Genomic DNA, 25039 nt, shown 5'->3' on the forward strand with positions numbered 1-25039 from the left:
TCTCACCAATGTAAAACTTTATGCAGGTTTCTTAGCAACACACAGCTACAGCCTACATTTTGCATACATCCTGTGTGCCTCCATGCATCCCACAAAATATAGTAAGGGGTGTGAAATTCAGCATTAAAAAAAATGTTCCTCTTCTTAAAATAAATATAAAAAGCAAGTTTCTAGCCCTTTGTGACTTTTTGTCCTAATAGCAGATGCACTGGGATACCTTGACGTAGCTACAGCTGACAGAGGCAAGGGGCAATCCCAGAAACATCATTGTTGCCCAGAAAGAAGGGTGTTCTCCTCAAGATCTGACAGACTGGGGAAATGGACCGGTGGGGTGTCAACTGACGATATTGACTTGGCTAAGCCCTACTGCAAGAGGGCTGCTTGCTTGGTGAGTTTATAGCTGACCAAGAAAACACGCAAGTATCTTTCTGCATGTAAACATGCATGTAACTCCTCTCATTTTAATCCTGAAAAACTAGCCCCAGGCAGTGGTGGAATGGAGCTATGGGAGCAAAGCAAGGGGTTCGTTTATTTATTTACAATTTATTACAATATTTATGTACCACACCATATCTATGCAGAGTGGTGAACATAGGTATAAACAGTAAAAAAGAAATAAGTTTAATAAAGAAAATTAAAATTGTTCAATTTAAAAGAAAGGACCAGAAAAACCGTGGCTAGTCAGTTGAGGAAGGCTTCTCAAAATAGAGTTGTTTCCAGGAGGTGCCAGAAGCAGCCTAGTGTTGGTGCCTGCCTGACCTCCAGGGGCAGAGAGTTCAACAGAGAAGGGGCCACCACCCTAAAGGCTCTTCTCCTGGTGACCCCTTCTCTGTGGAACTCTTTGCCCCTGGAGGTCAGGTGGATTCCAGTCGGGGCTTAGGTCCATGTGGACCACCAGGAGCAGGCCCTCCAATGGCCTCAGTGACCAGGCAGGTTGGTAAGGGAGAAGGCGCTCTCTCAGGTATCCTGGTCCCAAGTTGTTTAGGGCTTTGTACACTAGAACCAAAATCTTAAACCTGGCCCAGTAGCCAATAAGCAGCCTGTGAAATTCCCTTAGCAAAGAAGTTATATGGTGAAAAGAGGCACCATAAAACAGCTGAGCTTCTTCGTTTGGCTTTAGTTCCAGTTTCTGGAATACCCTTAAGGGGAGCCCCACATAGAATGCATTGCAGTAATCCAGTCTTGAGGTTATTAATGCCTATACCATTTTGATTAAGAAGGTGATGCCACCTATTCGAACTGCCCTATTCTTTCTGAGCTTACCTGCAATTCTCACAGTAGCTGGAGTGGAGGGGGATTTTTCCAGCAATAACATATTGTTGTGAGCTATCCCATGCACACATATAGCACACACACACAGTTCAAGAAAACCTCCCAGGCTGCAGAAACACTCCTAGGCTGCTGCAAGCAAGAACAAACAGGACTTTTAGAGCTTTAGAAAAACTCTGTTCCTGCTTGCAACAGGTTAGAGCCCTTTGCAGAGAGGCTTCCTGCCCAGCAGGAGTGCCTGATTGCCTCTCTATAGAAAGTTTCTATGCAAAGTGCACTGTACTGCTGCAAGCAATAAGAGAGTTTTTTTAAAGCTCTAAAAGCCATGTTTGTTCTTGCTTTGCAGAGAAGCTTCTGCACCTGGGAATGCTCCCTGAATGCCTATGAGAGAGGGTGAGGTCACATAGTTTCCTGGGACTTCGCTACCAGACTGGAGAAGCCTCTCTATAAAGAGTTATGGGCTGCTGCAAGTGCAGGTGATGCCCCATAAAAGAAAAAGAAAAAATAGGCAGAAGATCCTTCTGCCTCTGACTGCTCTTGAAAAGGTACGTGAAAATCCTGTCCTCCTCTTCAAGGAGAAAGCTATTCAAAATTCTCACTTCCCCAGCCTCTTTTGCTTGAATTTTTTTTTCATCCCCCGTCTCAAATGCCAAAAATGGAAGAATCAAAACATTCGGCACAGCACTAATATGCACATATAGATAAACATCAACACTGCTGCTTGCATTTCTGGACTCTCCTTAGGGGCATGGCTATGATCAAAATTCATCACTACACCTCTGGCCCCAGGTATCAGAAGGGTAGGAAACCATGGAAGGAACACAGCTATATGATGACCATATGGAAAGGAGGACGGGGCTCCTGTATCTTTAACAGTTGTATAGAAAAAGGAATTTCAGCAGCTGTCATTTGTATATCTGGAGAACCTGGGGAAATTTCCTCCATCAAAACAGTTAAAGCTGCAGGAGCTATACTAGAGTGACCAGATTTAAAAGAGGGCAGGGCATCTGCAGCTTTAACTGTTGTGATGAAGAGGGAATTTCACCAGGTTCTCCATATAAACAAATGATACCTGCTGAACTTACCTTTTCAATACAACTGTTAAAGATACAGGAGCCCTGTCCTCCTTTTCATATGGCCACCCTACTATATGATGACCATATGGAAAGGAGGACAGGGCTCCTGTATCTTTAACAGTTACATAGAAAAGGGAATTTCAGCAGGTGTCATTTGTATGCATGCACCTGGTGAAATCTCTCTGCATCACAACTTTAAAGCTGCAAGAGCCCTGCCCTCTTTAACATCTGGTCAAGAAGACAGGGCTCCTGTAGCGTTAAGACGGGATTTCAGCAGGTGCTGCATACATACAAATAAGACCTGCTGAAATTGCCTTTTCTATACAACTGTTAAAGACACAGGAGCCCTGTCCTCCTTTCCATATGGTCACACTACACAGCTATCAAGTATCAGATGGTCTCGCCACCATGAGGACACCCTAACCCTTTCCTGCAGAGAGTGCTATACCCACCCGAAACCTGAGATAAGGCGGCAGAAGAGAAAGAATCCATAGCCCTGAACAAAGGAGGAGAGGAACGAGAAGGCAGCGTTGATGGAGAGCGATATGATGAGGCATTGCTTCCGGCCCAGTTTGTCCGCCAGGCCACCCCACAAAATGGCCCCCACCATCATGCCCATGTAGACAATCAGCCCTGCAGGAGAAACAGAGACAAGATCTATTAAACGAAGAAACAAAACAAGAGGCAGATCCATGTTGCCTGCACCAGATTTACAAAGTGAGAGTCAGCGTGGTGTAGTGATTGGAGCATCCTGCCCCAGCCTGGTGCCTTCCAGGTGGATTGGACTATAACTCCATCAAATCTGGCTAGAGGATGCTGGGAATTGTAGTCACCAGGTTGGATAATGTTGGACTCGGGTTGGGAAGACCTGGGTTCTTGTCCCCACTCTGCCATACAGCTTAGTAGGTGACTTTGGGCCAGTCACTGACCTAACCTACACCAAGCAGGATATTGCACTATGAAAGTGGTATATAAAAGGCAGGAGCCACGCTACTGCTGTATAGCAATATTGAAGTGCACTGACAAGTGTTGGGGCCCATTGACGCATGCCATACACCACTTGCATACCGCTATGTCCAGCTTGGTGTGGCTCCTGCCTTTATACTGTTGCGACATGCGACATCACGGGCATGCGACATCACGGGCATTGTGCCCGTCGTGGCTGCCATTTCTTTTTTAAAGGGCCAAAAAAATTAAAATGTAAGGGGGTGGGAAGCCCTGACCCCGCTCCCCACCCCACCCCTGAGGGCCCTGGACTACTCCTCCCCCCGATCCTGTCTCCTTCCCTCTGATGACTGACGCTACTCGCGGGAAAGAGGGAAGAAGCTGGGACAGGCGCCCACACTGCCCGTAGTCTTCGGGATTGTCCCGGCACTGCATGTAAAACTGGGATAACTGAGGTCTCACACAGGGATGATCCCGGGATGATCTGGAAAAATGGCTGGTGTAGAAAGGGCCATAGAGTGAGATGTTGAGTGGGCACAGAAAAATAAATGTGTGTGTGCCTGTGTAACCCACATTGATTTTGGTGATATAAAGGTAGGCATGACTGTGCATAGAACCGCAGCCTCCCGGAACGCAGGACACAAAATAATGGGCTGAAGTTACAGGAAGCCAGATTCCAGCTGGACATCAGGAAAAACTTCCTGACTGTTAGAGCAGTACGACAATGGAACCAGTGACCTAGGGAGGTTGTGGGCTCTGCCACACTAGAGGCCTTCAAGAGTCAGCTGGACAGTCATCTGTCAGGGATGCTCTGGGGTGGATTCCTGCATTGAGCAAGGGGTTGGACTGGATGGCCTTAGAGGCGCCTTCCAACTCTACGGTTCTATGATTCTATGAATTCACTTCTGCTGTGAGGTTCTATTGACACTAGGGGGCAGGAGGAGCTGAGTCATTGCCTGACAAACTATCACTACACAGAGAGACAGGCCAGAATGGCTGTGATATTCCAGCAGCCTAAGCAGCTTAGGAGTGCACGTGTGTGCCGTACGTGCTGCTGACCACAGGGCAGGAGCTTGATGTCTTAGTCCCACTAACTCATCCCAGCGCAACTGATGCTGGAGAGGATTTGGTGGGGTAGAGGAGGAGAGTTTGTGCCCCACTGCTGAAAACCAGGAGGTGGAAGTTAAGGAATGCCACAATCTCTCTGGGAAGGTCCCGTGATTGGCTTGCAAACTATGATCTTAGGTGATTTAGATTATACATTAAAAAAAAAACGTTCAGAGCAATTCCAATTGCTCCTGGAACACTTTTCAATAAAAGTCTAGACTATTTGGAGAGAGACAATATACATTGTGGTTCTCAGAAGAACCAGAAAAGTGCAGAATATATCACAGAATCATAGAAAAGCAGAGTTGGAAGGGGCCTACAAAGCCATCGAGTCCAAGAATGGGTGCAGAATTTAACTTCCTGAGAATCTCAGCTTTACTTTTCTAAAGCAAGCAACTAGTCCTTATGGCTACAAAGATACATTTGAAAGTGTGCAAACAGTCGCTGGCAAATATTTATTTAAGTCTGAATAAGATTTCCAAAGTTGTTTAGTGTGGGGATATAAATCTGGGTGTCCACACACCCAAACCCCTGGTCCTGGAATATATTTGCTAGAGGGTCCTTTTGATGTGTGTGTACGTGTGTGTTAGAGAGGGAGAGAGGGAAGGGCCAAGATGCCCAAAACACACCGGGTGCTACCACGGCCTACTTGAAAAATCTCACTGCCACAATTTCGGCTCATTCATACCCCTTAAGGTCTTTGCGATTAGTAACTGAGAGGCAGGGGGGATGTTGAGCAGATTACATCACTGAGGAGGGTGGATTTGTTCCAAAGTCCTCCATTTGTCCATTTCTATTAGTAGGGTGACCATATTATTATTATTATTATTATTATTATTATTATTATTATTACTATTAATTTATATAGCACCATCAATGTACATGGTGCTGTACAGAGTAAAACAGTAAATAGCAAGACCCTGCCGCATAGGCTTACATTCTAATAAAATCATAATAAAACAATAAGGAGGGGAAGAGAATGCAAACAGGCACTGGGTAGGGTAAAACTAACAGTATAAAGTCAGAACAAAATCAAGTTTTAAAAGCTTTAAAATTTTTAAAAGTTTTAAACCATATGGAAAGGAAGACAGGGTTCCTGCAACTTTAACAGTTGTATAGAAAAGTGAATTTCAGTAGGTGCCCTTTGTATGTATGCAGCACCTGGTGAAATTCCCTCTTCATCACCACAGTGAAAGCTGCAGGAGATAAATTAGAGTGACCAGATTCAAAAGAGGGCAGGGCTCCTGCAGCTTTAACTGTGGTGATGGAATTTCACCCATATATCCAAATGACACCTGCTGAAATTCCCTTTTCAATACAACTGTTAAAGATACAGGCGCCCTGTCCTCCTTTCCATAGGGTCACCCTCCTTAAGCCATTCTAGCTGAGCACAGCCGCGCTTAGCATGACCAGATACAAAAGAGGGAAGGGTTCCTGCAGCTTTAACTGTTGTGATGAAGAGGGAATTTCACCAGGTGCTGCATGCATACAAATGACACCTGCTGAAATTCCCTTTTCAATACAACTGTTAAAGACACAGGAGCCCTGTCCTCCTTTCCATATGGTCACCCTAATCTCTATAATCCTACCTTCTACTGGCTCTGAGTTCAGTTCTCATGACTAGTTAAATACCTGCAACTTGGAAAAGACAAAATGTCTCAAATAAGCAAATGTTCCCACATGACCGGGGAAAAACAAAAATGCACCATTCCACAAGATCCTTGATTGGCCGAGAAAACCGACCAAAAGTCACTTTTTGCAGTTGGCTTGCTTATTTTCCCTAATGGCAAATGAAGAGTAGATTTATCTCCTCCCAACCCTGCTAAAAGTGTTTTGCCAAATTAAAAGGCAATGCAGCATTACCAAAAAAATAAATAAAAAATTCACAAAAACACAGGATGATTTTTGCAACAAAAGCCTTGAAAGCTCCTGGTAATCAGACCTTAGAGGAGTCCATAAATACTATCATTTCTCCTAATCAGAATATAAGCAAACCCTTCGCAGTGAATCACACAGTATTTAGCGTTTTCAGGCGCTTGGCTGCAAGCCAACCCTGGTTCTTTTTCATTTATTCATTATTCAATTTCCCCCCAAAGGGGATTGTTATTCAATGGGTTGATCGTGCATGCAAGTAACACACGCACACAGACGCGCGCACACTCTGTATAGAGCATACTCCACAATGGAGTTGTAAAAATCCAATTAACAGCTGGTTCATAGGGTATCTACCTAATAGGGCTCTTCTTGTGATCACCATATGGATTATTGGACTCTGGGGATTGATTGGCAACTGGCAGCACTCACGCTGCATTCAGGCCTTTGAGGGACGCCATCTGTCGTCTGCCCCCTTGTCCCGCCTGCAGTCACCAACACCCACTGCCCTTTGCTGCTTCCTGAATATGCTTGAAGGGATCAGAGGGATGGAGAGGAAGAGAAGAATGGCGGGGCACTGGGCAATAGGGCCAGTCACAGGAAAGCAGGAAGTGGGGCAATTGGCACCAGGGATCCAAGACATAGGCATGCGTAAGGAGTGTGCCCAGGCACACCCTAATATCTCAAGCAGTAAGCGCCGAATTGAGGGGGCATAGAGTAGGGATCCAGAGGGGGATCTAGACACAGTGGGAATGGTCCTCCAACTGCCTTCCATCTGTTCCACCACCGTGTCATAGAACCACTTCCTCTGAGAGAGCACTGTTGCTCTCGGAAGCAGGAGCAAAAGGGAATCTCTCTGCTCATAGCCTCTCTGCCAGGAGCCACACGTCAAAAAGGCCAGGAGGAGGGCCCCCGAAGGCAAATATCATTTCGTAGGCCCTGTCTCTGGCCAGTGTCACCACGTAGCCCCACCAATGCTGGGGCTTGAGGAGCGTCTCCTCATTCCCCCCCCCAAACGGCCCTCCCGTGGTCGGGCAAGCCGAACACAGAGAAGGGCATCAGTGTCTACAGTCTTTAATAAATAATTGAATAAAAATAATGCCCTTTATGACTGAGTACTCAATAAATGTTCAACTTTAAAAAATAAATAAAAGGGATTCCCCTGTTGCGCACCCTAATGGGATGTGCTGCGGATGCCTATGTTGGCTGAATATGAGCCAACAGTGCGATATGGCTGCAAAAAAGGCAAATGTTATTTGGGGCTGCATTAATAGAAGTATAGTTTCCAAATCACGTGAGGTACTGGTTCCTCTCTATTCGGCCCTGGTTAGGCCTCATCTAGAGTATTGTGTCCAGTTCTGGGCTCCACAATTCAAGAAGGACGCAGACAAGCTGGAGCGTGTTCAGAGGAGGGCAACCAGGATGATCAGGGGTCTGGAAACAAAGCCCTATGAAGAGAGACTGAAAGAACTGGGCATGTTTAGCCTGGAGAAGAGAAGATTGAGGGGAGACATGATAGCACTCTTCAAATACTTAAAAGGTTGTCACACAGAGGAGGGCCAGGATCTCTTCTCGATCCTCCCAGAGTGCAGGACACGGAATAACGGGCTCAAGTTACAGGAAGCCAGATTCCAGCTGGACATCAGGAAAAACTTCCTGACTGTTAGAGCAGTACGACAATGGAACCAGTTACCTAGGGAGGTGGTGGGCTCTCCCACCCTAGAGGCCTTCAAGAGGCAGCTGGACAACCCTCTGTCAGGGATGCGTTAGTGTGGATTCCTGCATTGAGCAGGGAGTTGGACTCGATGGCCTTTTAGGCCCCTTCCAACTCTGATATTCTATGATTCTATGATTCCAGAGGATGGACCTTCTGTCTTTCTCCTCTGCCACTCCAGCAGGGTTCAGCCTCGTCACCCTGACGTCCACCCTCCCACCTCCAGCAACGGTGTACACTATCATCACTTGCAAACAAAGACCAGCAGGGAATCAAAATTCATCCATGTCCCACAAATACAGCCTATTGGAGCATTGTTATTATTATTTATATTGATACTTATAAATTAGGAGGGCCAACGTATTTTGCCACCCCTTGATCGTTTATGTAGAGGCTCAAGTACTTATACATGAGCTGGTGGAAAGCCCTGTCCAAATCTCACCTCTACCATGAACCCCCGAGGCAGACTTAAGCAAAGGCAAAGCAAGGGCTCAATAATCAAGGAGATGCTTTGCATGCAAAAGTCCCCAGGTCCAATCCCGGGCATCTCCAGGTAGGGTCAGGAAAGACCCCGGCTTGAAAACTGGGAGAGCAGCTGCTAGTCAGTGTAGACAGGACTGAGCTGGATGGACCAAAACTTGGAAGGTGTCTCTATACCAAGGAAAAAACCCACACCAATACCAGGTGTGGGAGATGTGCTGGAGGTTGACAGCATCATGTAACAGACTAGCAAACTTCCATGAGTACCCAATCATAAGCATGCAATGAATCGCTCATGTAGAGAAGCTCTGATTTGGTCTAGGGCTGCTCCCTAAAGTTACTTTACAGAGCCTTTGCCCAGTCTCAGTTCTCCATTATACGGTGAGAAGTACTGTGTTTCGATTTAATTTTTGTGAACTGCCCAGAGAGCTTTGGTTATTGGGAAGCATAGAAATGTAATAAATAAATAAATTAATAAATAAATATTTAAACAATATGAAGGAGAAGGAGCATTGTTATTATTATTTTACATCGATACCTATAAATTAGCACGTACAATTTCCTTGCAAATTGGTGTCCTCCTTTTTGGCCATTCGTAGGTGTCCACCATATAACTGCAGCATGTGAAATAAATAATCAGTGCCCTGGCATTTATGCGCATGTGCACTTCGAAGAAGATGAGAAGTTCTAATACACACATGAGCACGCACGCACAGAAAGAGGGAGGGGCGGAAGAGATCTAATTTCCATAGATTCTGGGGACTGAAACCTGAAAAGTAGCAACTCACCCTAACAAGGCAAAATAGGAACAGGGGTTTCATAGGGGCAGCAATGCACTGGGGCACATCATTACCTGATGGCGACCCCCACCAGTACCATCAGGAAAGTTCATGCATCCTTCCTGAGCTCCTGCTATTGCTCCCAGATTAAAAACAAATGACCAGGACGGGTAAATTGCTTTCCGCAGAGGAAATCCATCTTGCCAGCTGTTCATCCAAAGCTTCTTAAAAACAGACGCTCCTCCCACCCACTCTCGCCCACCCCACCCCCACCCCCACCCCCACACATAGGCCCTTTCTACACCTAAGGATTATCCCAGGAAAATGGAGGAATCATCCCTGCCTGCTCCCGGGATCCCTGGCGTGTCATTTGCATGCATAGGGATGGTCCCGGGACAATCCCTGGAAAAAAGGCAGGCGTAGAAATGGACCATAGATACAGAAATGTAAAATGGTGTTTAAAGAGATAAAAGAAATTTTAGGAATGGAGATTGAAGAGACACCTATAGTGGCGTTGTTATCAATGGTATGGAGAATTGAATTGTAATCAAGAGACAAAAGAATTGATAAGGAATTTGTTAACAGCAGCAAGATTAATGATATCTAGGAACTGGAAGGTTCAAGGGGATTATCATATAGAAGACTGGTATAAAGAAATAGGGGATATTGCTATTAATGATAAACTAACATGTAACATAAAAGTTAGAAGAGGAATGATAAAAACGAATGATTTTGAGGGAATATGGAAACAGTTTTTAGAATTTGAATTATTAAAGGGGAGAGGGAAAACACCCCCAGAAGAAGTAATGAGATTTTGGAAATATGAATAAGATCCCATGGTTGGAGGGAGCACATTTATGTTAATTATGATTATGTTAAGAGAATTAAGTTAGAATATATGTTTAACAAATTGTTTACTTAGTATTATTATGTATTATGTGGTATTGTTTTACATTGTATTGTTGTATTAAAAATAAAATAAAATAATAATAAAAAAGAAATAGATACAGAAATGTATCTGGCCCAGCTCTCTCATTTTGCTTTTAACAAAAGCTATATCGTCATTATAATGGGAAAATGCTTTTGGGAAATCTGTGTAGGTAGCAGCTCAGTGGGATGGAGCTAGGGGGAGCGTTTGTCTTGAGCTGCAACTCCAAAGGACCTGAGGGAGCCCTTCAGCCTCCATCCCATTATTCCAAGCAGTTAAGGACGTGCCACCTGGTGATAACGCAACGGGTGACTCAAACCTTAAGAGCAGAACAAATCATAGAATCATGGAATAGCAGAGTTGGAGGGGGCCTACAAGGCCATCGAGTCCAACCCCCTGCTCAATGCAGGAATCCACCCTAAAGCATCCCTGACAGATGGTTGTCCAGCTGCCTCTTGAAGGCCTCTAGTGTGGGAGAGCCCACAGCCTCCCTAGCTAACTGATTCCATTGTCGTACTGCTCTAACAGTCAGGAAGTTTTTCCTGATGTCCAGCTGGAATCTGGCTTCCTTTAACTTGAGCCCGTTATTCCGTGTCCTGCACTCTGGGAGGATCGAGAAGAGATCCTGGCCCTCCTCTGTGTGACCACCTTTTAAGTAGTTGAAGAGTGCTATCATGTCAAGAGGAACTGCCAATTCCTCTTGGCAGTTCTGTTTCCCAGAAAATCTGGCTGCCAATTCAAATTCGAGTAGCTTCTGGTTGCAGATCAGTTGATCCAATATCATCCGTTTCGCACGTCAATACTTTGATTTCATTTCCTTGACTTTTAAAGGAGGGGGGGGTTCATGTTGCTTTTGCTTCAGCCTGGTCCAATTGTCACTGGATAATGGAACTCTGATGGACTTTGCTCAGAATTAAATGTTGGAGGGGGGGAAGCATCTGCTTGTGTACGCGGGTGTGAAACCTGCTGGAGGATTCATAGAATCATAGAATCATAGAATAGCAGAGTTGGAAGGGTCCTACAAGGCCATCTAGTCCAACCCCCTGCTCAATGCAGGAATCCTCCCTAAAGCATCCCCGACAGATGCTTGTCCAGCTGCCTCTTGAAGGCCTCTAGTGTGGGAGAGCCCACAACCTCCCTCGGTAACTGGTTCCATTGTCAGGAAGTTTTTCCTGATGTCCAGCTGGAATCTGGCTTCCTTTAACTTGAGCCCATTATTCCGTGTCCTGCACTCTGAGAGGATCGAGAAGAGATCCTGGCCCTCCTCCGTGTCACAACTTTTTCAAGTACTTGAAGAGTGCTATCATGTCTCCGCTCAATCTTCTCTTCTCCAGACTAAACACGTCCAGTTCTTTCATTCTTTGAGTGGACCCAGATGGGCTCAACTGAGGGAGAGGCAGCTGCTGCCATTTTAATTCCCACAATGCCCCAGAGGAACACTATGTCAGGACACTGAGAGAAATCACAAAGGGGCTAGACCCAGCTGCCTGGCCAGGCTTGGAGCGCAGGCCAGGAAAATTAGCAGAAAAATTAGCAGAGGGAGCAACACTAGGCTCTGAGTCCATGACAACATCTCTAAGGATCCTGTGTGCTGACATCAGTCCAAATCCCACTCCCTTAAATGACTCTCTTTCTGTTTCACCTTTTAATGTCTTCTTCCTCCAAGGACTAAGCCAAAAGAGATCCTTCTTATGCAGGCTGACCTATCTGGAAACGAACCAGTCGTGTTTCCTTTTCAAAAAAAATATGTCTCGAAAGATGGCCGCTCGACGTTTTTGCCAGACGAACTGTTGAGTCAATGCTCTTTGTGTGAAACGGAGGTAAGAAATACGAAGCCATGCATGGCTAGCAATCCAAAGGGGACTTCCGTGATGCTACAATCATCCGAATGCAATCCTGCCTTCCCTTTGCTCTCTTTATAGACATGCTTCCGTTGATGAACCCTGGGCTAAAGGGGTAATCCATCTCCTTTTATGCTTTGCCAGGTTTTATGCTACCAGTGATTCAGGAGTCCTTTGAAGCCTTAGGCGGAGTCCACAATGATTAAAAACTAGACTGCATAAATCTACAGGGCCGACGTGTTGGCAACTCTGTGCGCCGTTCCGAAGGGATAACACAGAGCAAGAAAAGGACTAGGAAGGGGAAACTAAACAGATTAAGGGGCCCAGGCAACCTCGCTTTGAAAAACAGAAAAAGGCAAAAGCAATGTGAAAACTTTGTTATTCAGAAGAAAGGGTGGGAGAGAGATGCTGCTGCTTTATTATTTATTGACTTTGTTCTGCTCGGCCAAAATATATACATTTTTCTCCACCTTAAAGCATACTTGACAGATGGTTGGGCAGCTGCCTCTTGAAGGCCTCTAGTGTGGGAGAGCCCACAACCTCCCCAGGTAACTGGTTCCATTGTCATACTGCTCTAACAGTCAGGACGTTTTTCCTGATGTCCAGGCCTTGAGAGTTGGGTACTCAGTCTCCCTTATGGGTTTGCGAAATGGCATTCTTTTAAAGATGAGCATTCTTTCAACTCACTGAACGTGCCAACTTTCTATTTCAATTTCCGGTGTGTGTGTGTGTGTGTGTGCAGTAACTACAGCAAATCTATTTTCACACATTAATAAATATTCAATATTTAGCCATGGAAGCGACCCTGCAATTTCGGCCATGTGCCATGAAAAAGACAAAATGTTTACTGTGAAATGTGTCCTTTTTTTTTCTGGAGAAAACACACACACATACCTATTTATAATATTAGGCCATCTGCTTTCTTGATTTATTCAAGTCCCTGGTGTATGTTTGCCTATACTGTTGATACGTAGGACAACCTGGTGCATACATTGTGCTGACTTTGGCGGTCAGCTTTTGTGGGGAAGGGGCATGGGGGAGCATTGCCCCTCATTGATTTTATTCCCTAGGGAGCAAAGTGTGGCACTGTTGAAATGATTGTAACAGAGAGATCAAGGAGTTCTTCCTGGTTCTCAGAGAGGACCAGAAATTACTATTCGAAAATAGCCGCTCCTTGTTCTTTCTCTCCCGGTACATGTCATCAGGCATGGGATTCCAGCCCAATGGCCTTTGGTTCCTGACATTACATAGGGTGACCAACTGTCAGGATTTCCCCGGATTTGTCCTGGTTTTTGTTCTTTCCATGGTGTCAGGGGGGATTTTCTATAATTTTCAATAATGTCCTGGAATGACACACCTTCCCCTTTAAGGCTGCCATTAGCATGGCAGGAGGGAATGACATGCTTTCTTGAGGCACATCATTCCCCCACCCCGAGCTCCAATTGAGGTCTTAAAGGGGAAAGTGGGTCATTCGTGGACATTATAGAAAAGGCCCCAATTGGAGTGGATGGTGGTGGTGCAGAATGAAATCCTTTCCCCTCCTCCACTCCAATCGGGTTCTTTAAGGGGGGGGGAATAACGTACTTTCTGCAGGACTCAGAAAGCTGCTTCCCCACACACACACTAGGTGTCCTCTTTTTTGGTTTCCCAAATATGGTCACCCTACATTACACCAAACTCAATTCACATTAGACGTTTCCCCAAACAATTATATAACTGCATGTAGAATTGTGTAGACGAATTTGGCTCTACAGACCAGTCCTAAATCCTGGAAACACTTCAAATGCATTATCTCAGTAATCCTTACAAACAACTTTGGAAAGAAGACAAACATTAATAATACACATAAAAACTGAGGCTGAGAGACCATCGTTTCCCAGACCCATGCAGCACGTTCATGAGATATAGTCGCTCCAGCTCATAGCTCATGCTTCCAACCATCATGTTATACTACCCCCAGCAAACCAGTGGTTTTCACGATAGCCAAGTTTCTCCAAACACCACCTTGATGCTCAGTTCACCACGTTTCCTGTGTTTGATTGTGCTATTCCTTTTTAAAAAAAATGTTTGAATGAGAAACATGCACTTTTTTAAAAGTGCGCATCCAAATGTGTGCACAGAGTAAAGCATGAAAATGTACATTTGGGAGGAAATGCGCATTTTTAAAAGTGCACATTTTTCAAACATGAATACAACTTCAGGAATTTTCAAACATCTTCAGAGAACATGTGCTCCTGCTCACGTTCGAGATTGCGAATGGGCCAAATTTGCATGATTTGTGAACTTGCATGAAAGAAATTCTCATTCATCCCTACGACAAATATTTCCGTGAAGGATGATCTATCTGTAAGGGGAAATTTGGGGAAATGACCCACCTAACATCCCTTTTAGGGTTGTGCACTGCTCCATTACGGATCCCCGGATCTGGAGCGGGCTGATCCGGACCTCTGAAGTCCGGTTCCAGTTCGGATTGGGGGAGGTCCAGATTGGCGCAGAGTGGATCGGAACAGTCCAAAGCGATTCAGACCATTCCAAAGCTCCGGACCTAGGTAAGTGGGGGGGAGGGGGGCTTACCTGGCACCGCCGCTGCAGTCCGTGTGGCAATGGCGGCAGAGCCAGGTAAAGGGGCGGGGGGCTTACCTGGCTCCATCGCTGTCCGGGCGGCAGCTTCAACTGAGGCCCAGGGCCCAGGCCAGAAGCAGGCCGCAGCCTGTTTCCGCCTGAAGCCTGGGCTGCAGTTGAAGCCGCCACCCAGACTGTGATGAACCCAGGTAAGTGGGGGAGACGGGGGGCTTACCTGGCTCCGTCGTAGTCTGGCCGGCAGCTTCAACTTGTTGCCCAGGCCTCAGTTGAAGCTGCTGCCTGAACCACAATGGACGTCGGAGCCAGGTAAGTGGGGGTGGGGTGGGGGAGGGAGCTTACCTGGCTCCACCGCCGCCGTAGTCCGTGCAGTGGTGGATGGCGGGGCCAGGTAAGGGGGAGGGGGCTTATTTGGCCCCCATTTTGTCCCCCCTTCCCCATTTACCTACTACTGCCGTCCACTGCAGAGGCAAGTAAGTGGGGAAGGGGAGCAAAATGGGGGCCGAATATCGTTCCGGACTTCCAGATCTCGCTCCGGATCAGGTTCCAGAGCAGCTTGGGTAGGGGGTGCACAGCCCTAATCCCTTTAACTCATTCAGTTTTGACTCCCAGTGGGTGCGGCCTGGAATAGGCGTGGGGGCGGGATTAAAGAGTGAATACAGACTGTGAAAACTATTGCAAACTATTTCAAATCCCCTTCGCCTACAAAAGCCTTGTGCGTTCCAGATGTGATGGACTACAACTCCCATTGGCATCTGCCCACTTAGACAATGCCCTTGCTGGGTGGGGTTGATGGGACTTGTAGTCTGACCCACCTGCAGGACACCAGGTCAGGGAAGGCTGTCCTACACCACCCCACCCCTCCTCATGGTATGTCGCCGAAGAGAAATGGGGGCTCACCTAGCATCCCTTTGTTGGAGCTTGACAAGCACATGTCCTTTTCAGCACTGGGCAGGACAAATCCAACCACAAACACTTCCACCCCATCTGCCATCAGCGCCAAGCCAAGGACGATGAAGAGCATCCACTGGAAACGCCCGTGGCTACACTCCTCAATGATGTTCTCGTACTGGTGAGCCAGCTGCTCCTCGTCTTCCATCTTTTCCGCCATAAGTTCAGTGTGGTCCCTAAACTCATCAGGCACCCCCGGGGATTTCTTCTTCTTTTTGGCCTTGATGTCGTCCGGGTGAGGGATGCCCTGGTACTCTCCTTCGTAAACTTCATCATCTTCATCGTGGCCTTCGGTGGCATCACTCTGAGCATCTTCGTCTTGCCCATGCTCTTCCCCTCTTTGATAATAACCATCATTGGGAGCATAGCCTTCGTAGCTGCCATCTTGATATCGGTAGTCATCCGAAACCTGGTTGACCTTGTTTCTACGGTCATCATCCATTTTGACGTGCAGGTATACAGTTAGATTTATTTATCACTGGGGGTATTTATGTTGTAATGGATTCTGTTAACACGTTTGTTGTTGTTGTTGTTTTAAAAAAACACTGTCTAATTTGTCCAGTTAATTATACAAGCATAACTGCTCCTCTGGAAACACACGATGCATGATAAATGCCAGAATTCTGAGGAGACTTTGTGGCAATGGTGTGTTTTTTAAAATTTAAGTTCTATCCTCCCCTGCTAAACATTGCATAATGTTTTGGATCTCAGCACTGCCCTTCCATCCTGCTTGCTTCCTTCAGCCAGCAAGAGACGTCAAAGGCCGCTACATGAGAGGTCAGCAGCTCTGTATAACCAGGAGCTAGTGCGGCTTGGCTGGTTGGTTGCTTTCCTGATGCATTCTGCCGCTGAAGGTCTCGCCCTGCGAAAGAAAGAAAAAGAAGCAGCAATGAAATGACTTGAAAAGCAGAGGAGGGGAAAGGGCCACACCAGGGCCGAATCTACATTACTGTAGCTGTAACATTTCAGATAGCTCTGGATGACGTCTGTGATCACATGATGTGTTCCTTATAACGTTATACAGAAAGGTTTTGTACCATTTTACCTTTCGTTGTAACACTTCAGCGTTGTTAGACTTCTTTCAATGTGCTCCATTGTTATGAAGTCTTCTGTGTCGCATTGCAAAACTACTGTCACATGATCCCTCACCGGGCTTCCTGTCTGATGTCACTTCCTCTACGCGCCTTCAGTAACCGTTGTTAGAACTGGTGAGTGGAATGTGTTAAATCTTTCTCGTTTTTTAAACATTATTTCCGTGGCATTACATGCAACCTACCTCGGGTAAAAACTTTTTTTAAAAAAAAAAAATTATTAAAGGATGCGCATATGCGCATTTCTAATTTAATTTATTTTTTAAAAAAAAATTAATTAAATTAGAAATGTGCATATGCGCATCCTTTAATAATTTTTTTTAAAAAAAGTTTTTACCCGAGGTAGGTTGCATGTAATGCCACGGAAATAACGTTTAAAAAATGAGATAGATTTAACACATTCCACTCACCAGGCATCCCTACAATTTCCTCAAGAGACAGACAACTCCGACAATCCACAAACCACTCTCTCTGAAGAACTCCCGCCACAAAGATTTGAAATTAAGAGCATGCGCATAAAGGAATGTTAGCTAGAGCGGCGCGGAAAATACGAAAACAAGGAAGTGGGAGGCGCAGAGAAAGGACAGTCTGGGAATTGCAAGGATCACAGAAACGAGAAGAAGAAACAACACAGATGACGGGGCAACGAACAGTGTGCTCAGCAACAACGTTACAAGAAAAGGTAAGTAACACTACTGAGCAACGGTATACAAGGTAGTGATACAAGTTACAACATTACAAAGGCTCAGAAAAACTGATATAAGTAGAAGTGTAGATCCACACCGGGCTGCGTTTCCTGGTATATTCGTTTTGCATGAAGAAACATGATGTTTATGGCATCTATGCAAACAGGTATGTCTCTTATATCAGGGGTGAGCAACCCGGCACCCTCCAAATGTTTTGGCCTACAACACCCATCGCCTCTGCCCAATGGTCTGCCTGGCTGGGGCTGATGGGTATTGTAGTCCAAACATCTGGAGAGTGTTAGGTTGCCGCCCGGGCAAATGGGTTGTGCACATTCTATGATTCTGCAATCAAGTGTGGCATTCTGTTAGGGAGAGGGCAGGATTGATCATCTCAAAAAAGGAAGGATGCTTTTAGAAGGACACCAACCTGCCTGTGAAACTAGATGCGGAAACTTGATGAAATCTCAGAAGGCAGAAAAAGAGTTGGGTAGGATTTCAAGGGGTGGGTGGGGAAGGGGGTGAGATACTGCTTCAGTGCCTTTCGTGGCTCTCAGTCCTCCTCATGAGTAAGAGAAACAGATGGGGAAAAGTAAATAGATGTCACTAATAAATACATTTTCGTGTGCACTTTCACCTAATGTACAGATTTTTATATGCACTTCGTTTATATGCAAAATTCTGAAAAGTGCTAATTTCAAAGGATAACGGAGTTTCAGTTCACGTATGGGTTCAAAAGCGTGAAATTGGGTACCTGTGCATTAAAATGCTAGACAAATGAACTTCTCCCCCATCCTTAGGCCCCAGGTCCCTCTTCGGGCATTAGGGATATGCCACATCAGCCTTTGTGATTGGCAGGCATGGACAGCATGATGCCCCTGGATTGGCCAGGCGTGGCATAAATACAAATACTAGCAACATTGGCTTCTGCTCTTGACTTGCATTGGGCATCTGATGCCGTAGCCACTGGCTTCAGGGACTTTGGAGCCAAAGAACACACCATCTAGATCCAGGTATATCCAGAGTCCTGCTACAGCCTGGCCCTGACATGGAAGTCTGTTGCATAAACCACACAGTAAATATTTCTGCAATACTCAGACGCTTTGCAAAGCATGTGTGCATGCAAAGAAGCCACAAAGATGGCAGTACTTACTCTCGGTTGGGTCCCTCAACCAAGAGTAGATCCGGGCTCTGGCATGTACTCAACCATGCCATCCACTCCCACTGGGCATGAGCACCAATTGCAGTCTATTTGAATTGATTTCTAAGAAATACATTTTGTTTATGCTTTGGCATTCTAGACGCACAACGGTCAATTACAGCTCCCATTTCATTACCAGTGTCCCAGCGGGCCTGGAAATCCTGAATTTCAATCAGGCTGGTGAACAATTCTAGAGAGCGAATTGCATGGAAAACTGAGTAACAGCTTCTCCACTGGGGAGGGAAGAGGAAGCACACAAACAATTTATAACTGCAGGGAGGGGGGGAATTTGCCTCTCTCTCTCTGGAGCGTGCAGCCCTCCGCGTGAGGAATGTAACATTAGTTAATGAGCTGTGATTCCCTCCTTTGCTTCTACTTGAAAAACCAATAATCTTCAGGATTCTCCTGCAGTGCCTGGAGCAATCTATTTCATTTAGTTGAAATGAAAAAGGAACAGACAGTGGTATGTTTTGACTTTGCGTCTGCAATGTTTTCTGCTCTCAGTTCAAGTCCATCGCAAGTTGTTTTCTGCCCCTAACATTGACCCTTGTAACTTTACTTGCTCTGTGGTTCTGTGGATGGATTTGATGGCAAAAAATAAAATAGCTCCAAGTAATAACATTTTAAAGAGAGGGAGGGAGAGAGATTTGTTGAAAGAAGCAGGCTGCGAAAGGAACGTCTCTCCTGGCCTTTAAAGAGACAAATTTAACCTTTGGTTGTTTTCTTCTTTAAAAAAGAGAGGATTTCCTGGAATTTAAATGGACAGCTTTGCTTTTTAAAAACGAGACAGTGGGATTTCTCAACACACAGTTTTTCAAAAGCTAAAGAAAGGACAGGTTCTGTTTCTGGAAGCACGATCAGCTTGCTTTTTCTTTAGATCCAGAACACTGTTCCATCTGTCCACCTCACTTGTGCTATCATTTCTGCTTCTGTCTCCAAAAGGAGTTACCAAGAATCATAACTGTTGTTAACATGCAGAGTAAAAGGAACCAGCTACAAACCGAGTTCTGAGTGAAAATCTTTAAAACACAGCATGGAAACCCTCAGCTACACAGCAGAAGAAATCTAATACGAGTACAACTGCTTGAGAAGCAACTTGGGGCAAAAAATAGATATCCGAAAACAAAAACTGGGCTGCAGTTGGAAAAATACGAATAAAGACAGAGCCCAAAGACTACCCAACTGTCACCTTTTCTGCTATTATATGTAGTGTTTGTTTGTTCACTCTACATATAATAAGATTACTTAACTGAAGGTTTATCTGATGAAATCGCACAAGATGAAACAAGATTTTACCGGACTCCTGTCATAACAAGAACGTTATTTCTTTTTTGTATATCAAAAACACATGAAGCCAACAAGGAGTTTTTTCCCCATTGAATGTATAGGAATTCTGTTATGTTTATATGCAATTTGTTGTGTTTATGATTCTATTTAATGTATAGGAATCCCATTATGTCTATATGCAATTTGTTAAGATTATGATATATCACTTTGAGTGTTAATATAATTGGCTATTTTGCTTCAAATATTTTTTGCTTTAAAAACTTTTACAACTTCAATCTGTATTTGGTATAATAATTTACGGGAGCATACACAGACACCTAATGCTCTTTTGGTTTTTGTTAATATATATATAATATATATATCCAAACTTCAAATGTATACTGATGGAATCAGAGTTCACACTGAGTGAAACAGATATCATAGAATCATAGAATAGCAGAGTTGGAAGGGGCCTACAAGGCCATCGAGTCCAACCCCCTGCTCAATGCAGGAATCCACCCTAAAGCATCCCACCATGCTAGCTGGGGAGTGATGGGAGTTGTAGTTGTCTGCGGAGAAACTAAATCGATCTCATGTGACAACGCCATTCATTTCTGTGTCCTCCATGATGTGTTGCCAACAGTGGTCTCCCCCAGCCTGGTGCCCTCTGGATGTGTTGGACTGCAGTTCCCATCACTGGCCATGCTGGCTGGGAATCATGGGAGTTGCAATAGAGGCTGGTGGTTCCAATGTCAGTGGGTGGTGACTCCACTCCTGGTTTCAGACAGAACTCTGAAGGAGCTATCTACAGTGCTTTGCACTGAGTCCAAAACATCTGAAGGACAGTAGGATAGGGAAGTCATTGAATGGGATTTTAAACACTGAGCTCACTCTTGGGACTTATGGAGACTTATAGATTGCACATTGTTGCAGTTTTCCCCTCATTTATAGTTTGAGGCTTCTGGGCAACATAGGCCTTTGCTAGACCAAGGCCATAGCTAGACCTAAGGTTTATCCCAGGATCATCCCAGGTTTGTCCCTGCCTGAGCGCTGGATGCCCTGTGTGGCACCTAGATGTACAGGTTTGACCCCAGGACAATCCTGGGATAAACCTTAGGTCTAGCTATGGCCCTACTGTTAAATCCGCGACAGAGGAGGGCAGAGCCCGCGATGCAACTATCGTGGGCTGTCACGGTGATCTAGACATCACACGCAACAAGCTCAAGAAAAGAGCCGTCGCGTCCGCCATTTTTAAATTTTCTTAAAGGGGTGGTGTGCACTAATGCTCATGCGCTGAGGTAAGGTTTTTTTTTCAAAATTAACTTGATTTTCCCGCTCCCCCCACCCTGCCCCCAATGGGTGCAGCACTCCTGGGGAATGCTGCACCCTATGCACGGCTTCTCCTGGCTACACGTGAGTAATTGCGTGGAGCCGGGAAGAGCTGCAGAACGGGCCACATGCTCGCAGTCACAGGCTTAGCCTGAGACTGTGGGGAAAACCAGGGCCAAAGGGTAGGCTAATATCCCAGGGCCAGGCAGGGTTGATCCCTGCCTGAACCTGGGATCCCCTGTGCATCATCTGGACACACAGAGACGATCCCAGGTATCACCCCGGGATATAGCCTGGTCTAGCCATATTGTCAATGATCCATGACCAGAAGACCATGTTTATTTATTTTTTCAAAAACATGCTCCCACCCATTTAAAAAAAAATGCTTCCTTGAGGTCCAATGTTTTAAATTTCTATCTTGGATTTACTTATTTATTTTGCAATGGTCACAAAATTGCCCCGATAGATCATTCCTCTTGGAAATCACAATGCCTAGCTCTCTGACATCTGCTTGATTGGTAGGAGCAATCAGTCCGGCTCCTGGTGTATCGACCAGATAGCAAAGAACTGCCACAGTCTACTGCAGACAGATTTATTATTAGGGTTGATATTGGGGGCAGCTTCCTGAGTACTTCACTAAAGCCCAGGCATAGGGAATAGATTTTACATTTGCAAGTCAATGTTTTGAATATCATCTAAGAGAATTTTCTTTGGTTGCTGTCAGATTCAAGAGTGAAAATATAATACTCACCTAATACTCTAGTGGTGTTTAAGAAAAACCACAACCACAACAACCGAAAAAGCCAAAAAGTGATCTGATGGATGTGGTATTGCATGCCATAAAAATTCTCGGTGGGGCTTATTGAGTGAGCTACACATGCCATCTATCCTGTATTAGTAGCTGAGAGATGCATTTCACAAGAGCTGCAAGGCATTTGAAGGGCATTGTGACCATATGGGCTGATTTCAGCACCATGGACAGTGCCTGATACCCATCACTGGGGAAATGTGTCAACAAAGTGGGGCAACTCTCTCAACTGAGTTGATTTTCAAGATACTGTATTATCTCCCCTGCCACAATATTCACATCTCCACTTGGCTCAAATTATAGCCTAAGAAGAAGTCAAGGAAGATGCATCTTTGGCAAGGTAGCAAAGCCAGATGTGGGAAAGGAGAAGAAGGTAGGAACATATTAGAAAAATGACTCAATGAATTATTTAAGAAACCATTTCGCTACCAAATATATCACTGCAGAGGTTATTTTGCCTGAAATGCCAGTCCCTAGCCAGAACGGACGTTTATTGATTGCCATTCTTGTGTTGGGTGTGCGTGTGTATCACAAGTATAATGAGGCAAATTACTCTATTGTTTCATTATAGTAATCTGTTTTCTGGGAGGACAAGTGAGCAGAGCTGAGAGTGAATAATTTATCTTTCAAGCTACAGGCAATCAAGCATTTATCCTTCAGAGAGAAAGGGTTGTCCCCTACACATACTCAGACAGACACACACACACACACACACACACACACACACACCTCCAGCAAGATTTGGGGTTACAGAGGGAAAACATAGCTCCCATTTTGTGGAAAGGCCATCAATGTTCTTCCAAGTTTATATCAAATGGTCCTGAAAACATGTAAAGCAGATTTGCATTATTAAACAAAAAATAAAATAAAAAGGCAAGTCTCTCAAATTTGTGAGATTGCACCCACGATTCTAGAAAATGCAATTTATTTATTTTTTGCAGATTTCCACTGATTGAGGTGGATCCCCACACTCTCACCCACAGGGTTGGTGAATCCATTGAAGAGAAACAAGTATGTTCTAAAATATTTGCCCCGACCCTATAAAAGTATCAAAATTAGGGTCCTTCATGTGTAGGCAAATGAAAAGATCAACAAGTGCATTTTGCAAGGAAAACAGAATTTAGGGAAATCGCAATGCACCATTATGAACCACCATTCACAAGTAGCTAAAACCTAGCTATTTTATGTGATTATTCATGTCCTGAATTAAGCTGCATCCCAGGATCCTGTTAACTGTGTTGAGACGCCACTGCAATGGTGGCTGGTGACTCTGAAGTCAGTGGGGTAGTGAATCCGCTCTGGGTTTCAACCAGAACGAGTCAGAGCTCTAAAGGAACTCTTCTAGATGTGAAGGTCCTTTATCCTTTGGATCACTCCTTTAGGGTTTAGCTGGTTCTGATTGAAACCTGGAGCAGATGCACCACCCCACTGACATCAGAGCCACCAGCCTCCACAGTTCCACTGACAGCATGATGCATGCCTAACCATGTGCAATGTGCCTTGTTGTACGTTATGACAAGTCCATTGTTGCCAAGGAAACTACACTCACTAATATATGTTTGATGGTCAGGTGCTAACATTTTCAGTTTCCCTTTAATGGCTTATAATGTGCTTCAGACATCAAAGTATTATACAACAATAGTGAAAGAAAAGAGAAGTCACAAACAACTCATAACTCCACAAGACAGATTTCATACAAATAAGATGCAAAGGGATTTGGGGGCAGTGGGAACACCAGCAGGACTGTTCCTCCAAGGAGATTCTTTTTTAACATTGGAAAAAGACTATACTCCTGCAATATTATATACAATTATCTGGGAGTAAATCCCATTGAATTCAATGGGGCTTACTTCTAAGTAAACATGTATAGTATTGCACTGTAAGAGAATTTTTTCTGTGGTTGCTGTGGGACTCAAGAGATTTGTGAAGAACAAAAATAAAAAAAATAAAGCCCTAATACTCCAGTGGCACTGTGTCATATGCAATCACACACACACACACACACACACACACACACACCCCTACTGATGACATGTGTTGAATAGTATGATTTGTTTCTAAGGCCAATTCAAAGTGCTAATTCTAGTTTATGTGCTGGGATCAGGATATTTGAAGGACCACATATGCCCTTATAAGGATGCCCATATATTAAGATCCTCAGGTGAGGTCCAGCTCTCTCACCAAGCACCATCTGAAGTACTTTGAGTAGGAACATGTGAGAGGGCCTTCTCAGTATTGGCACCCAAGCTCAGGAATTCACTGCCCTTGGAGACTCACCTGACTCTCTCCTTGCTTTTTTTAAGACAAGATGTTACTTTTAGGTCAGGATGCTACTGTTCAGGTGAGCCATTACAGTGGCTGACCATCCTGGGTGGTTTTATTCTATCATGTCTCCCCACACTTGCCTTTTTTCTAAACTGAACAGTCCCAGATCCTGCTGTAACCTTCCCTCGTGGGTGAGATGCCCCACCCCTTGCACATTTTTGCTGCCCTTTTCTGAACATTTTCCAACTCTGCAATATCCTTCCTTAGGTGATATAGGCCTAAAATATAGTATTTTAGTTTAAATATAGTTTCAATAGTATAACAAGTTCATGCAATTGTTCAGCATAATACAGTGTTAGATGGGAAGACATGATAGCACTCTTCAAATACTTGAAAGGTTGTCACACAGAGGAGGGCCAGGATCTCTTCTCGATCCTCCCAGAGTGCAGGACACGGAATAACGGGCTCAAGTTAAAGGAAGCCAGATTCCAGCTGGACGTCACGAAAAACTTCCAGACTGTTAGAGCAGTGTGACGGTGGAATCAGTTACCTAGGGAGGTTGTGGGCTCTCCCACACTAGAGGCCTTCAAGAGTCAGCTGGACAACCATCTTTCAGGGATGCTTTAGGGTGGATTCCTGCATTGAGCAGGGGTTGGACTCGATGACCTTGTAGGCCCCTTCCAACTCTGCCATTCTATGATTCTATGATTCTATGTCCCCCCCTTTGAGCCAAAATATCACCATAGACCACAGCTGGACCCCCCCCCAAGGTCATCTGGCATTTCCTCAGGTCCCCAACATCTGCTGCTTCCAAAAAAATCAGGGGGAGACACTCTAGGAATGGCTCTTTGGTT

At 45.0% G+C, this 25039-nt stretch overlaps 1 protein-coding gene across 1 annotated transcript in view; it reads right to left on the reverse strand.

The window, feature by feature from the left end:
* SV2B (synaptic vesicle glycoprotein 2B) overlaps positions 1-16058 on the reverse strand; it is a 34281-nt gene extending 18223 nt beyond the window's left edge. The window contains exons 1-2 of the mRNA XM_063142445.1: positions 15492-16058; positions 2798-2978 (exon numbers count right to left, since the gene is read on the reverse strand). Of these exons, the coding sequence (XP_062998515.1) occupies positions 2798-2978; positions 15492-15984 (674 nt within the window). The 5' untranslated portion in view covers positions 15985-16058. The remainder of the gene's footprint in view (positions 1-2797; positions 2979-15491) is intronic.
* Positions 16059-25039: the final 8981 nt, after the last annotated feature.

This window comes from Elgaria multicarinata, chromosome 16 (genome assembly GCF_023053635.1).
Source record: "Elgaria multicarinata webbii isolate HBS135686 ecotype San Diego chromosome 16, rElgMul1.1.pri, whole genome shotgun sequence".
Taxonomy (NCBI): Eukaryota; Metazoa; Chordata; class Lepidosauria; order Squamata; family Anguidae; genus Elgaria; species Elgaria multicarinata.